We start from the raw sequence: 13626 nt of genomic DNA, 5'->3' as shown, positions 1-13626 counted from the left end.
AATACTGTGCTAATTTATGTAGCCTTTCTTATATCAGCATTATGGACTCACTGCAGGCCTTGGGGCAGAGAAAGGTAGAGGTTGATATTCTGCATGGACTCTGGACTCATGCAGAGCTGGGCCTGACCTCTGACCCTGGCACTCACTACTAACTCCCCAGCCACTGGGCAAATAAGATTGCCTGAACCTCATTGTTAGCAATTACTGAAGAGGTTGAAAATTTGAAGCAGAGAGAAATGTTTGAGGTCCCTCTGGAAAAGTCCTGAAGGAAAGGGGGCTGGACTAAATGCCAGATGACCAGGTTTCTAGCTCTTTCCTTCCTATGTGGCTTGTCACTCAGCCATTCAACTTTGCTAAGCCCCGATATTCTGAGACAAGAAAGGAAAGAACAGGAATTCATTCTATCTCAGAGTTTTTAGGAGGCTCAAAATGTAAGAGACACGTACCTTAAAAACAATCTGAAAACACAGTGTTTCTAAAGCGACTGCTCACATTTTGAAGGTGCCATAGTATGTTGGACATTGGTATCCATGAATGCTCTTTTATTTTATAAATAACTGCTCAGGGTCATGTGTTAGATCGTGGCCCACTTTTACACTGGGGAAGACACAATAGTCATTTCCTCCCTTTTCTCTCTGGTCATTGCTCACACGAAGTTTAGAAAGATAAAGACTTGACTTCCCAGTCTCCCTGGCATCTAGGGATGGCCATGTGATCCAATTTCATTGTTTGAGACCCAAGTGGGAGTTTCCTGGGGGGTGTTTCTTGGAGCTCTTTAACAGACATCACTGGCTCTGTTTCTCTTTCTTCTTCCTTTTTTCCTTGAACTAGAATATGATTCCTAGAGCTATGGCAACCATTTTATCATTGTGAGGGAATAACAAAAAGAATCTCCTAAGTGCTGGTCCTGACACTATTGAATCATTGAAAAAAACTAATGTCAGCAGCCACCAGCCCCTAACATCTAGCTACACGAGAAAAGTATATTTGTACTTATATAATCCAGGGTTTCTCAATTTTGGCACTATTGCTATTTTGATATATTGGATATATTTGATAATTCTTTGTGTGGGGACTGCCCTCTGCATCATAGGATGCTTACTAGCATCCCTGGCCTTTACCCACTGGATGCAAGTAGCCATCAAAAATGTCTCCAGACATTGCCAAATGTCCCCTGGGGAGAAAAATCATCCTTGGTTAAGAACCACTCATGTAATCCACTGTGAGATGGATTTGCTGTTATTTGAAGACAAAAATATTCCTGAACAGTGTGTCAGGCAGAACTTGCTCAGATGATAAAAGTATTCTGTAGTTACACTGTCCAATGTGGTAGTCACCAGACACGTGCTGTCACTGAGCCCTTGCAATGTAGTTAGTGTGACTAAAAGCTGATTTTTAAATTTAATTTTAATGAATTTAAATTTAAATAACAACATGTGGCTCTTTGCTACTGTGTTGGACAGCACAGTTCCCAATGATACTCCCGCCCTTTGCATATCTGTGCTGGTGGTTCTGGGGAGCAGAGAGGGCCTGGAGGTCCATTAACTTGGGATAAGACAGAAAAAATATGAAAGTAGCTGGCAAGAATAGTAATAAAAGTCACATTTATTAACTACCTACAGGCCCCAGGCGCTGTGCTGAGCGTTATATAAGCTCCACCTCTAATCTTCCAATGTGTGTGTTATTTGCCCCGTTTTACAGATGAAAGTCTATGACACAGAGAGGTTAAGTAACTTGCCCCAAGCCACACAGCTCAGAGCCTCTGCCCTGTCCGAAGCTCTGAGTTACCATGCAGAGCAGAAAAAGAGAGACGATTCATGGGTTCCTGGCTATATGAAATGATATCAGTGCCTCACCTTGAGTTTTATTTATGGTTTATTGAATTCAGAATAGATTAGTTTGGATAATGAAATGGTTCTCAGAATCTAATTTGAAATTCAGGAAGCTAAGGCGGGTGCTAAACTCCTGGTACTCTGCTCTAGTGGACCACAGGGAGCTGGGAGCCTGGAGCAGCGGGGCAGTGAGTGCGCCCCCTTCCTCGCCCTGATCAGGCACTTCCTTGTTGCGGGTGCCCCTCACCTCCCTGCCCACTCCACAAGGTCTGTCCTCCTTATGTCCCAGCTCCAGCCGCTTCTCTGAAGTTTTGTAGCCACAGGGTGGCCCACCTCAATCGCCCACAGATCGCTTGGTGTGAGTTTCCTGCGGATACCTGTGTCCCAACCGGGCAGTTCTCCAGTAAATTCCTGGAGGCTGGGCCCCATGGCTCCTCCTCTCACTGTGGTGCCAGTGCTAGCACACAGCAGGCACTCTGCGGGTATGTGAGGGAGAGCAGGGGTGGGGTGGAGGCTGCAACAGTGCATGGCCCCGTGGCATGTGTGTGTGTGTGTGTGTGTGTGTGTGTGTGTGTCTGTAGGGGGCGGGGAGAGGGTGGTTTGGAGAAGCTCTTGGACCCCTCTTCACTCAGGCAACGCTGTGGGTGGTGGTCAGTCCTGTGGTACTTCTGTCAAGCTGACAAGACGGGGCGGGACATCACAGTCTAGAAGAACACCTTCCCCCCATCTTGGGCACCATGTGAGCAAGTGGTTTCAATGATGAACACAACTGTGGGCGATTCAGCTCCAGCACACCCCAACTTGAAGAGGATGCCCCACCTTGCTGTCTTGTGCAGACAACTTGGGGGCTTGGAAACCTCCCCTTGGGTAAGTTGAAGATGGGCTACAGTAGCAGAGTTGCCCTCTGTGAGTCACCCAGGCTCACTGCCCACACACTTGTGGGAGCTTTCACTGGGGCATGGAACAAAAGAACACAGGGGGCTGTCTGTGACACAGTGGGGGAGGCTCTGCAGGGCTCTTCAGGGCCACAGCCATCCCAGAGGGAAACTGTATGAATCAGAAAAGTTTTTTTTTTTTAAACCCTGTGGGTCATGAACCAGTTTTGATTCTGCCTTAGCAAACTTATTCCAGCATTTTCCCCTATTGACCACAAACAACTGTTTAATATCATCCTTTAAACTAACTTTATTATCTTGCTGTTTCCCTCATTAATGAATTGAATAAATCTTTGATGCTGCTTACTGTACATTTATACAGGATTTAAGTTTCTATCATTTTGAAAATATACTTTGCCAAGGCAAACACAGACCTCTGCCAGGGCACATGGCTTGACAAGGAGAACCAAGGCCGAATTTCAGCTCTTTGCTACTTCAGCCAGGCAACCTTGAGCAGGGAACAACCTGCCCAACTGTACATGGCAGTTCTGGGTACACTGGAGACCCTAAATTCTGTGGATGAGGCCAAGTTCCAATGAAATGTTGGCCACATAGTTAGCATGACTGACTCAGGTTATACTTCTTTCTCCAGCAAGCCAAGCTCTACATGTCCTGGGTGGGAATCGGCCCGGCCCAGGCAGGGACAGCTGGCATTGCTTCACTACGAACACTGGTGGAAAAGTGGTGGGGGGGGCTTCTGCTCTCCCAGGGGAAGCCCCCGAGATATACGTACGTGTTTGAAGTTCCTGAAGGGCACGAACTGGACGATGTCGCGAAGGACGGGCTCTCCCTTAGGCGACCTCAGAATCCCGTCGTCACCGTCCAGCATCTGCATGTCACTGAAGTCTGCGTTGCCCACTCCCACGATGATGACTGACATGGGGAGGTGGGAGGCATGGACGATGGCCTCCCTCGTGTCGGCCATGTCTGTGATGACCCCGTCAGTCAGGATCAGCAGGATGAAGTATTGCTGCCATTGGTGGGACACCAGGAGACGATGGGGATGGAGAGGTGGGAGAGACAAGGACAAAGCCAGTTACACACTCCGGTGGCTCCGGTGCATACTGACCACAGCAAATGACAACTGACTTTTCCTGAGTGCCCGTGTTGACAACCCTAAACACTGAAGACTTAGGATGAATGGAGCTTAAAGGCAGGCACAGTAATTGCAGGTTAATTCTAATAATCACCTTAGTGATGGTTACAAAGCACAGGGTGTAGACAGAGCAGCAGAAGAGTCAGGGGGGCTGGCTTCAAAGTCTCTTGCTCTGAGATGCTGGGAATTTTCCCTTAACTCCTCTGGGTCTCAGCCTCTTCATCTCTCAAATGAGGGGTGGGGCTAGATCATTCATACGGTCCTCTTCAGCTTGGAGATTTGCAAGAGTCTAAAGCTGAGCTGCCTAATATTTACAATAGCCACCAGCTCCATGTAACTATGGTGCCCTTGAAATGTGGTGAAAACAATGGAGAAACAGAAATTTTCATTTTATTTCATTTGAATGAATTTAAATTTAACTTTAAAAAGTGGATACCCGATTGAGTTATTGGAAATCTTTTAAGTACGTTTGTAACAACTATAAATAAGTGAATCCACTTTCTCAATTATCAACTTATAAAATCTATATAAGGATCAAGTATTTTCCATGGTAATTTAGCATCCAAATTGAGATGATGTGAGTATAAAATACACACTGGATTTTGAAGACTTAGTACAAAAAAAAAAGAATGTATAATATTTTATTAATAATTTTTATATGGAATACCTCTTAAGATGATAATGTTTTAGTTATACTGGGTTAAATAAAATATATTATTAAAATTAATTTCCCTGCTTCTATTCACTTTTTAAAATGTGGCTACTGGAGAATTTAAAATCTCTGCATGCCTCTCACTGTATTTCTAGTGGATGGCGCTGTGCTAAAGCCCTGCTAGAAAAGGCAAGGGTCACAGTCTCTCCCTCTGAAGGCTGTGTGCCCTGGGCTAATGAGTGGCCTGCAGGTGGCTGCCCTTTTCCAAGGATGTGGGCAGAAGACTCTTCCTGCTCTAAGTCCTGGTTGGACAGGCTGGCGGGTGACTCATCTGAGATGGAGATTGGAGAGAAGGCTCCATGCTCATCAGCACAGGAAGGGCTTGGGAAGGGTTACGGGGTCTGGAGAAGGAAGGCCCAGTGGAGGACATCACCGTCCTTAGTCGTTAGAGGCATCATGACAGCCTCTCAGGTGAGAGGGGAGGGAAGGAGGTCACTGAGATGCTGCTCATGCCAAACCCAAAAGAATTTCTAATGTAATCTTTGCAATATGTTCTACATCTACAGGGAATAAATGTGGGATGATGAAACCATTCCAAGTTGCCACATTTCAAAGGTGAAAGGCTAGGTAGAATAATCACATGTTGAAAACATCTGTTTTTGAGATTCACACTTAGAAAGCTGCATATAGGCTGGCAGTGCTAAAGAGTTCCCATTTTTCTCTGTGAGTCTGAAAAAAATGTTTTTAAACAAAACAACTCAGTCAAAAATGCAATTAGAGAGAAGAGAAATTCACACTATGATGAAGACAGTCACGTGTCCTGAATGCTTTCCATACAGTTTAATATAAAGACTAATTCTGGGGCTTCCCTGGTGGCGCAGTGGTTAAGAATTTGCCTGCCATTGCAGGGGACACAGATATGAGCCCTGGCCTGGGAAGATCCCACATGCTGCAGAGCAACTAAGCCCGTGCACCACAACTACTGAGCCTGAGCTCTAGAGCCTGCAAGCCACAACTACTGAGCCCCCATGCCACAACTACTGAAGCCTAGAGCCTGTGCTCTGCAACGAGAAGCCACGACAATGAGAAGCCTGAGCACCTCAACGAAGAGTAGCCCCCGCTCACCGCAACTAGAGAAAGCCCGTGCACAGCAATGAAGACCCAATGCAGACAAAAAACAAACAAACAAACAAACAAACAAATATATATATATATATGACTAATTCTGTTCCATGTCCACTAACTACCCACCCCTAGTTCTAGGTGATCAATTTTCAAATTCATTCGAATTGTCAATTTTCGTCCATACCTATGCTTTTTAAGTCTTATACATTCACAGAGAAGGTGGCCTGGGAGTTTGGAGGAAGGTTTCAGTTGGGTGAAGTGATGGAGGAGCTAGGGAGTTGCAAGGAGAAGGCACAGAAGGAGGCAGCTTGGTGGCCTGGGGCTGGAGGGAAGCAGTGTAGGAAACCAGAAATGACTCTTCCCAGGGTGTGCCTTAGAGGTCATGGCAGGTGCCACACCTGGATGGAGACTCAACCTGATTCCTGATCAGGTGGACTCGTGAGTGAATCACACTTCTGTGCCCTCATCGTCCACTCCCCACCCTCCCCTAACTCCTGTCTGATTCGACCTTCATGGTCCAGGGCACGGATCTCCCCTACCTGCCCCCTGCAATACCCACAGGAGCAAACAACCTGACAGTCACACGACCACATCAAGAAAGTTTAGAGTTGTTGTGGTCTAGAGCGGACGTTGGCAAAATATTTTCTGTAAAGGGGCTATAATAAATACTTTAGGCTCTGCGGGCCATAATGATGTCTGTGGCAATGACATAACTCTGCCTGTTAGAATAAAAACAGCCATAGACAGTACTTGATAGGAATGTTCATGGCTGTGTTCTGTTAAAACTTTACTGATGGACACAAGTTTGAATGTCATATAACTTTTGTGTACCATGAAATATTATTCTCCTTTTGATTTTTTTCAACCATTTAAAAATGTAAAAGCCATTCTTACCTAGCAAGCCACTGAAAAACAGGTTGCAGAATGTGGCTGGCTTTTCATTTAGAGCAGGGGTTCTTAACCTAGGCTTGCGGACTGTTGAGTTGAAAGAATTCAGGCAATCTGTGCAGCTGGGGTAAATTAAAGTTTTATTTTCACTAACCTCTAACTAAAACTTATCATTTTTTTCAATTCTAAATATAATTAACAAATAAAATTAGTTTTAACGTGTGACTGAGTCACTAATAGAAATCACAGAATACGTTCTTGTTATCTTACAGTGTTTGCAAATATCTCAACGTGTCATTTACATTCAACACTACTTAGAAATTACAGAATTATTAGGCCAGCCACAAATTCTCATAATTTAATTTTATTACTATATTTATGATGCTTCTATGTAACATTTAAAGATATTTTGCTAACTGCATTTCAATATAATTGGTTTATTTTATAACATATGTTTTATTTTGTGCATTTAAAGGCCCTTCTGAGGAGGGGTCCATGGGCTTCACCAGCTGCTAATGGTGTCCATGGAACAAAAATGGTTAAGAAGCTCTGGTCTGAAGAGACTGTCAAGATTCTAGAACCTGATCCTTCCAGGTTTAATCTAGCTAAAGGTAATAGGCTGCAGACTGTTGGATCAAAACCCTGATGGAAATTTCCAATAAAGGTCGCAGTAACATTTGCTTCCAAAGTCAGGCTAGGAAAGTGCTCATGGGTGAAATATTATAGTCTTTGAATGTACTTGAGGTCCTGCTTACATAAGGGGAGGACATTTTTTTCTTTCTAGGAGAGTTCCACAAAACTGAGGAGAAAATCCTACAGCCACAGACTTCCTGGCACCACTTGCCTACAAGGTTCAAGGTTAGGACCCTTAGCAATCAGTGATAACAAGAGGCCCTGGATCACACACTTTTCAAAAGATAATGGAAACCTCTGGGGGAAAGCATCAGTGTTCCTGGCCTATAGGAGTGAGTTATTTGGGGAGATGTGGATTAGACGCTTCCAGTACTGTTTCCTGACCTGTCCTTTCAGAGCAGACCCATCTGTCCCTGGAGGAGTGAGTAATAGCCAAAACCTCATGCTGGTTTGTATTAGTCCAGAACTCAGACCTATGTCAGATTCTCTTTACTCCTGTGAGTCCTGGTACCCCAGGGAGGCTGAGATGATTCAAACTGGGCTCCGGGGAGCCCTAGGGATGCCTTGGATGCTCTTGGGGATAAAGGGAGTCAAGGAGAATAGACAAGTTTGGACCCCATCCTTCAGCCCATATTTAGAAAAAATAGTCTGTTTTCTTAAAATCTATTTTATGTGTTTGGTTTCTGAGCAAGGTATTATTTGAAGTATTTGAATTTGAAGTCCTGGTGTTTAAAAAAAAGGTTAAAAATAAAATTAAATACTGATCCTGTCCAACCTTATGCCTAAATCTTACATCTGAGAGGATTCAGATTTGCTTCAAGGCCTCTGTGGGTTTGGCAAGATGGAGATGCTATTGACTTTGACAAACATGGTCTTCACAGGGGTGTTGGGGAGCAAAGTTTGGGTGGTGCAGGTGGAAGGGTCAATGGGAGGAGAGATGGAGGCAGTGAATATGGGCAGTTCTTTCAATGAATTTTTCTGTAAAAGAGAGTAAAATGAGGGACAGTACCTAAAGGGTAAAGTGTTGAGAGAGAGTTTTGAACCTAAACAAGAGATATTGTAACATGCTTTATTTGCTAATAGGAATGAGTCTTCAGTAGAAAGGGAAAAATAGGTGATGAGGCGAGAAAGGGAATATAAGTATGAGGTCAGTGTCCCTAATAGTTGGGAGGTGTGTGCTGCAGTGCACAGAGCAGAGGTCGCCATGAGACGGGAGTGTAGTCCAGCCCATCCTAACACAAGAGAAGCTGAGAACACAGGCACAGGGCAAGGGGGTCAGATGAGCTCACACAAGAAGGTAAGGGAGCAGCATGTCATATTCTTCATGCAAATTCAGTGTCTTGGAACCCAGGATAAAATCACAGAGAAAATTTCAGACATTAGCAATATTCTGCTAAATCTGAGAAAATGCCATACAGCTAAAAAAGGACATAGGACATAATGACGGTATTGAAAAATGATGCATAGAAAAGCTATTACAGCAATATATTTAAGTCTAATATATTAGGGGAAAAAAACAAACTCTATTTGGCCTTGTAACCTTGGTTTGCATTTTTCTTAAGAAAACCACTAATAGGACCTGAAATAAACCTTCACTGTGATGTTGTGTGTTACTTCACTTGACTACCAGGCAGAAGAATAACCCATTGTTTTACTTCACTTCCATCTGTAGTCTGGGTACACTGGAAAGCAAGCTTAGTTTTGGACAGTTGTTTTTTTTCCTTCCTACGAACTGAAGGTGAGTATGAGTTTTATGAGGATGACCTACACTCCAGTGAATATAGTGGCTTTCCCTGTTGAAGGCCTTCTGTGTTCAGGTAACATTGCAGACATTTGAGTTATGTCATCTCTAAGCCTCATGTTAATCCAGCAGAGATAGGCATGATTATCCCTATTTTTCAGGTGAGGAGACTGAGGACAGGGGGAAGGTTAAGTCACTTCTTCAAACTCACACAGGTAGAAATGCAAATTTGTCAGATTGGGATGGGTGCTATGGCCAGTATCCAGGTGAGGATGGGTAAATGCCCATTAGCAGGTAGACCACCCCTCTCCTTACCGATGCCTCCTTAGTGTTGGTCTCCTCTGATGCTGACTTGGCGACCTTCTGGATGATGGGAGCGATGTTGGTGGGGCCATAGAGCTGGAGTTTGGGAAGGCAGCTCTGGTAGGCTTCCACAACTCCTTGAATCCCTGAGGTGGAATTGGCAAAGATCAGTAGCTAAATAGTCCCCCCAAATATATTTATAATCAAACACACACACACACACACACACAAATGAAGCATTAACTTCCCCCAAATAGTCCTTATCAATAGCACATCTATGTTCTTAAGATAAAAAAGAAAATACCACATCTGGGCTGGTCTTTCTGCCTCCACTCCCACTAAAATAATTTTCTTTATTCATTTTACTTATTTTTTTTTTGAAATTGACTTGGGAAGAATTTATTAATGAATGATTGTGTTTGCTACAGAATACAAACAAGCTTTTTATGACAAAGAGAATATTCTAGACCCATTAAAAAAATGTCAGTTACAAACCTATGTATTCCCAAATCTTTTTCTACACTTTCAAAAATAAGGGATTCATATTGGGAATATTTTGCAACCCTACAACTTAAAACTCAGAGAGAAATCATTTTGGTCTGAAATCATTCTCTTTAAAGGTTCAAGTCAAAAGCGATCATTTCCACCAATGTCTCCCTTATGTCTCACCTTACACAATAGATTTCATTAGATCCTCCTATTGTAATGAAGCCAACATTGTACCCATTTTACAGGTAGGAAACTGAGGCTCAGAGAGGTTTGCTGCAGACTCAGGATTCACACCCAGGTGTGTCTGGCTCTAAGGGCCATGCTCACAGCTTTAACATCCCTCTCATTTTCACACCATCCTGTTGACTCTAGTATAACCACCCCGGGCCACCTATGTGAGGATGTGTACCCACAACCGTCTCTCCAGATGTTAAAGTCCTTGTGGGTAGGAATTGTGACTTTCTTTCTCATGAGCTCGAGGCAGGTCGGGCACATGGCAGCTGCTCCCCAAATGTGTGATGAATGAGCAAGATGATGGTCACAGTCGTCTGCTGGGGACTGTAGTACAGGTGAATGACGTCCATCACCACGGGCACCCCTCATTTAAGGGGGGCTTCCATCCAAGAGATCATGATGGGTGGGCTCTGCTGGAAGAGGCAGCCCTGCTAGTGTAGCTCCTCCCAGCGTAAGTCTTGGCTGCACACTGAATGTTCTAACCGTGATCCCAGAGAGACAGTCCCATTATCTATGATTTTTGTTCAAATGGTCCTCTCTGTGTCTGTGCCTGTGTTACCTCTCTCTTCCCCTGTTTCATCTCATCCTCCTGCACCCCTTTCTACCCTGAAACAGCACACTGGTCCTGTTTTAAGCCAGAGAGACCCACAAAGCCCCTCCTGTGATTTTTTTCCCTCCACATCCTGCCAACCAGATTTTGGGCATCCTGGATGAGCAAGTTGTGCTCTGTTCTGCCTTTACACACATGCATGTAACAAAATGTGTATGAAAATGACTGAAAATGCTTCATTCTCTTTGTCCTGCCCCAAAGTCTGCCATTCTAAAGACAGGTGCCAAATCATTACATAGCCTGGTTTTGAAGTTAAGTGATGCTGAACAGAAGCTCTTTATCTGTTTTGGTTTTTGAGGTTTTGCCTAAGATAAGCAAGTCTGAGTTCTCTTCCAAAAATACCAGGCAGGTGAATTCTAAGATGTGAAATGGGTTAACACTGGATATGTCCTTCATTCTGCTTTGATGGAAAACCATTCTTACAGTTGAAGAGAGGGAATGGTTTGAGATAAGGGAAGCCTAAACTGTAATAAACTTGGCGTGAGGGATGATGAGAGGGAATAAGGGCAGAATGGAGATCTGGTCTCATAGGTTGTTGCGTGCAGACCCGGGGATATTGATATCATGTTCTTGGACAGTTAGTGCCAAATATGTGAAAGAAACTGCAGGATGTTCTACACCCCCACAGGATCTGAATTAATCCTGTTCAGCCCCTTCCTCCTCTATAGGAAGGAGGAGAGACACAGACATTTCCACCAGTCCACTGCAAAAATGTCTTACCATTTTCATAGCAACAGGTGTACTTGGCTCTATTTATTATTTAGAAATCAGGAAAAATGATTCTAGGATACAATTTATCATCATAGTCATCATCATTATTTTGTGGAATGTCTTGGGGAATTTCTAGCTGGAAATAACATAATACAGACCAAAGCCTTTGAGAAGGCTCTTTCTGGCACAAATCCATGAAGTGACTTGTTTGAAGTTGCTGAGGGCATATCCTTTGCCAACATGAAAGTGTCACATGATCTCCACGCTTCCCCCTTTCCTTATTACTTCACAGAGAGGAAGTCGTGCAAAATAAATACTTGAGGACAGCTTGGAAAGCAGAAGGAGGGGTACCTCATCACTGCCCATCACGTGACCCTTCCCTCAATTTTTTTTGTTTTTTGGGTGTTTTTGGCCAGAAGAATCCAGAATTGGAATCAATATTCTTGCTCTAAGCTCAAAACCTCTTCTGCATTCTGTCTTTTCCAGCTCTTACGTCTCTGCTCTGTTGTGGCCTTCAGAGTAGCATGTTTATTTGGGTCCAGGGAGCCTACTTCTCCTCTGTGGACAATCATCACTGACATACTGCATCAGGAGAGAGAAACTAAAATGGGAAAAGTACGAAGGGAAGGGCTGTGAAACACTGACTTCCTTTCACGTTGTGATTTACCTGCACATTCTGGGTTGTCTTCATTAAAGTTGATTGCGAAGTCATGAGATACCTGGACACCAATTAAAATTTACAAAAGGAAGAAAGGAGAATGACAACATTAATCCAGTAAGGAGGCACTGGGGCTTAGAGTTTGCCAACAGATGCTCATTACATTCATTATGTGTCAAGCAGCGGGAACCATTTTAAGCCTTTACACAATCACTCTGAGATGGAGGGTGGATTCTAAGCTCCCTGTGGAGTTGAGGTGACAGGGAGATTTTCTAGAATCAGATAAATGCTGGCAGGAGGGGGAGACTAAGGCACATGAAAAAAAAATCCAAGAAAATATTTCATAAAAATGTAACTCCAAATAGCTTCCGGATAGAAGTGGCCACAGACCAGAGGCTTAGATTTGGTTGAGTTCTATTTGGAGCCAGTGATTAAAAAATGATAACTCAATAACCTAAGCTGTCTGCTTGACATGGCCATGGTTATAAAGGCTCCAGCAAAGCTGTTGACATTTAAGACTCATTCTAACATAATATACAGAGCTGCCAGGCAGGAGGATTTTCACATACATACAGGTAAAAATAGACTCTTGCTTTTGGAAAAGTAATAAAGTAATAATTCCAACACAAATTCCTCAGCCTGGCAGGACATATGTACAAGGTCAAATAATATGTGGTTTACTTTTTTTCTTTCTAAAACCTGATAAAATAAGAGGGGTGTCCTGGCATCTATACATTTTTATTGGGTCACTTGGAATTTTACTGAGACTTCTATTTCAAAGGCTATTTCCCACAGGACTGACTATCTGGGGCCTAGAAAATAGGTCATTGTGTTAAAAGACCCCTCTTTTCTCAGTGGGGGTCAGAGCTGATGCTGTTGGTGCCTCGCTCACACTCCCTTGCCCTTGGCTTTTCCAGGCAACTCAGCCGACTGCCAATCATCCCGCCTGCTTTATTTACCTTAAGTTTTTCTTGGGCTTCCAGAGCCTGCTTTGCCTGCCCAAGTGACAGGCTAAAAATGGTGGGGAATTAATGTCCCCTGGGAGTAATGTCCCCGGGGAGTAGCTCTTCATCATGGGCTGATGGGAGGTGGTGTGTCAATATCCCAGGTCTCTTACCCCTTGGGGTCTGTGTGCGCTCTGCATTGTCTCCCGGGATTCAGCTCTGGCTGTCCATGCTGGTAATGGCTTGTTAGTAAACCCTATGTTGATTTCTCCCCATTTCCCCACTCTCTACTGAGGTTTCCTCCACCTCTCAGATAAACTACTTGCCTCCAAATCCCTGTCGCAAGGTCCCAGGAGAGCACAAACTAAGGCGGAGGTACTTGTGGCTCAGTTTCAATGCAAACTGAGATTTTATCCTCAAGAAGTAAGTCATGGTAACTTTGTAAACACTCTGGGGGGCACTTGAGTTGCTGAGACCATCAGGGCCTGTCTGGGGCAGAGGGGAGATGAGGCATGGAAAAGGGTATCTGAATGGCTTTGGGGGAGCAGAGTGAGAATACGTAAGGGGTGCCTGTTAGGGCAGCAGGAATAAGTTAGCTGCCAGTCAGAGTGGAGCCAGGGGATCAGGACTTTAGCAAACAGCACGAAGAAGAAGTTGCTTCAGAAGGGCGACCAGGCAGATGTCAGGGATGAGGACAGAAAGGCCTGGAGCCAGGTATGCTGCACACCTTTGTCCTCAGCCCCGCTGGGTCAAGCTGAGACCGGAAGGCTCTCTG

General features: G+C 44.2%; 1 protein-coding gene across 1 annotated transcript in view; it reads right to left on the bottom strand.

Moving 5' to 3' along the window:
- Positions 1-2166: 2166 nt before the first annotated feature.
- Positions 2167-13626, bottom strand: part of CPNE4 (copine 4) — a 197520-nt gene continuing 186060 nt past the window's right edge. The window contains exons 10-13 of the mRNA XM_089909934.1: positions 11917-11968; positions 9218-9351; positions 3501-3737; positions 2167-2289 (exon numbers count right to left, since the gene is read on the bottom strand). Of these exons, the coding sequence (XP_089766060.1) occupies positions 2167-2289; positions 3501-3737; positions 9218-9351; positions 11917-11968 (546 nt within the window). The remainder of the gene's footprint in view (positions 2290-3500; positions 3738-9217; positions 9352-11916; positions 11969-13626) is intronic.

Source organism: Delphinapterus leucas, chromosome 4 (genome assembly GCF_059928025.1).
Source record: "Delphinapterus leucas isolate spDelLeu-1000000601 "Yukka" chromosome 4, BTC_Dleu_Yukka2, whole genome shotgun sequence".
NCBI classification, from domain to species: Eukaryota; Metazoa; Chordata; class Mammalia; order Artiodactyla; family Monodontidae; genus Delphinapterus; species Delphinapterus leucas.
Note: the sequence above shows the minus strand (reverse complement) of the source record. Positions and strands in the feature narration are given on the sequence as shown.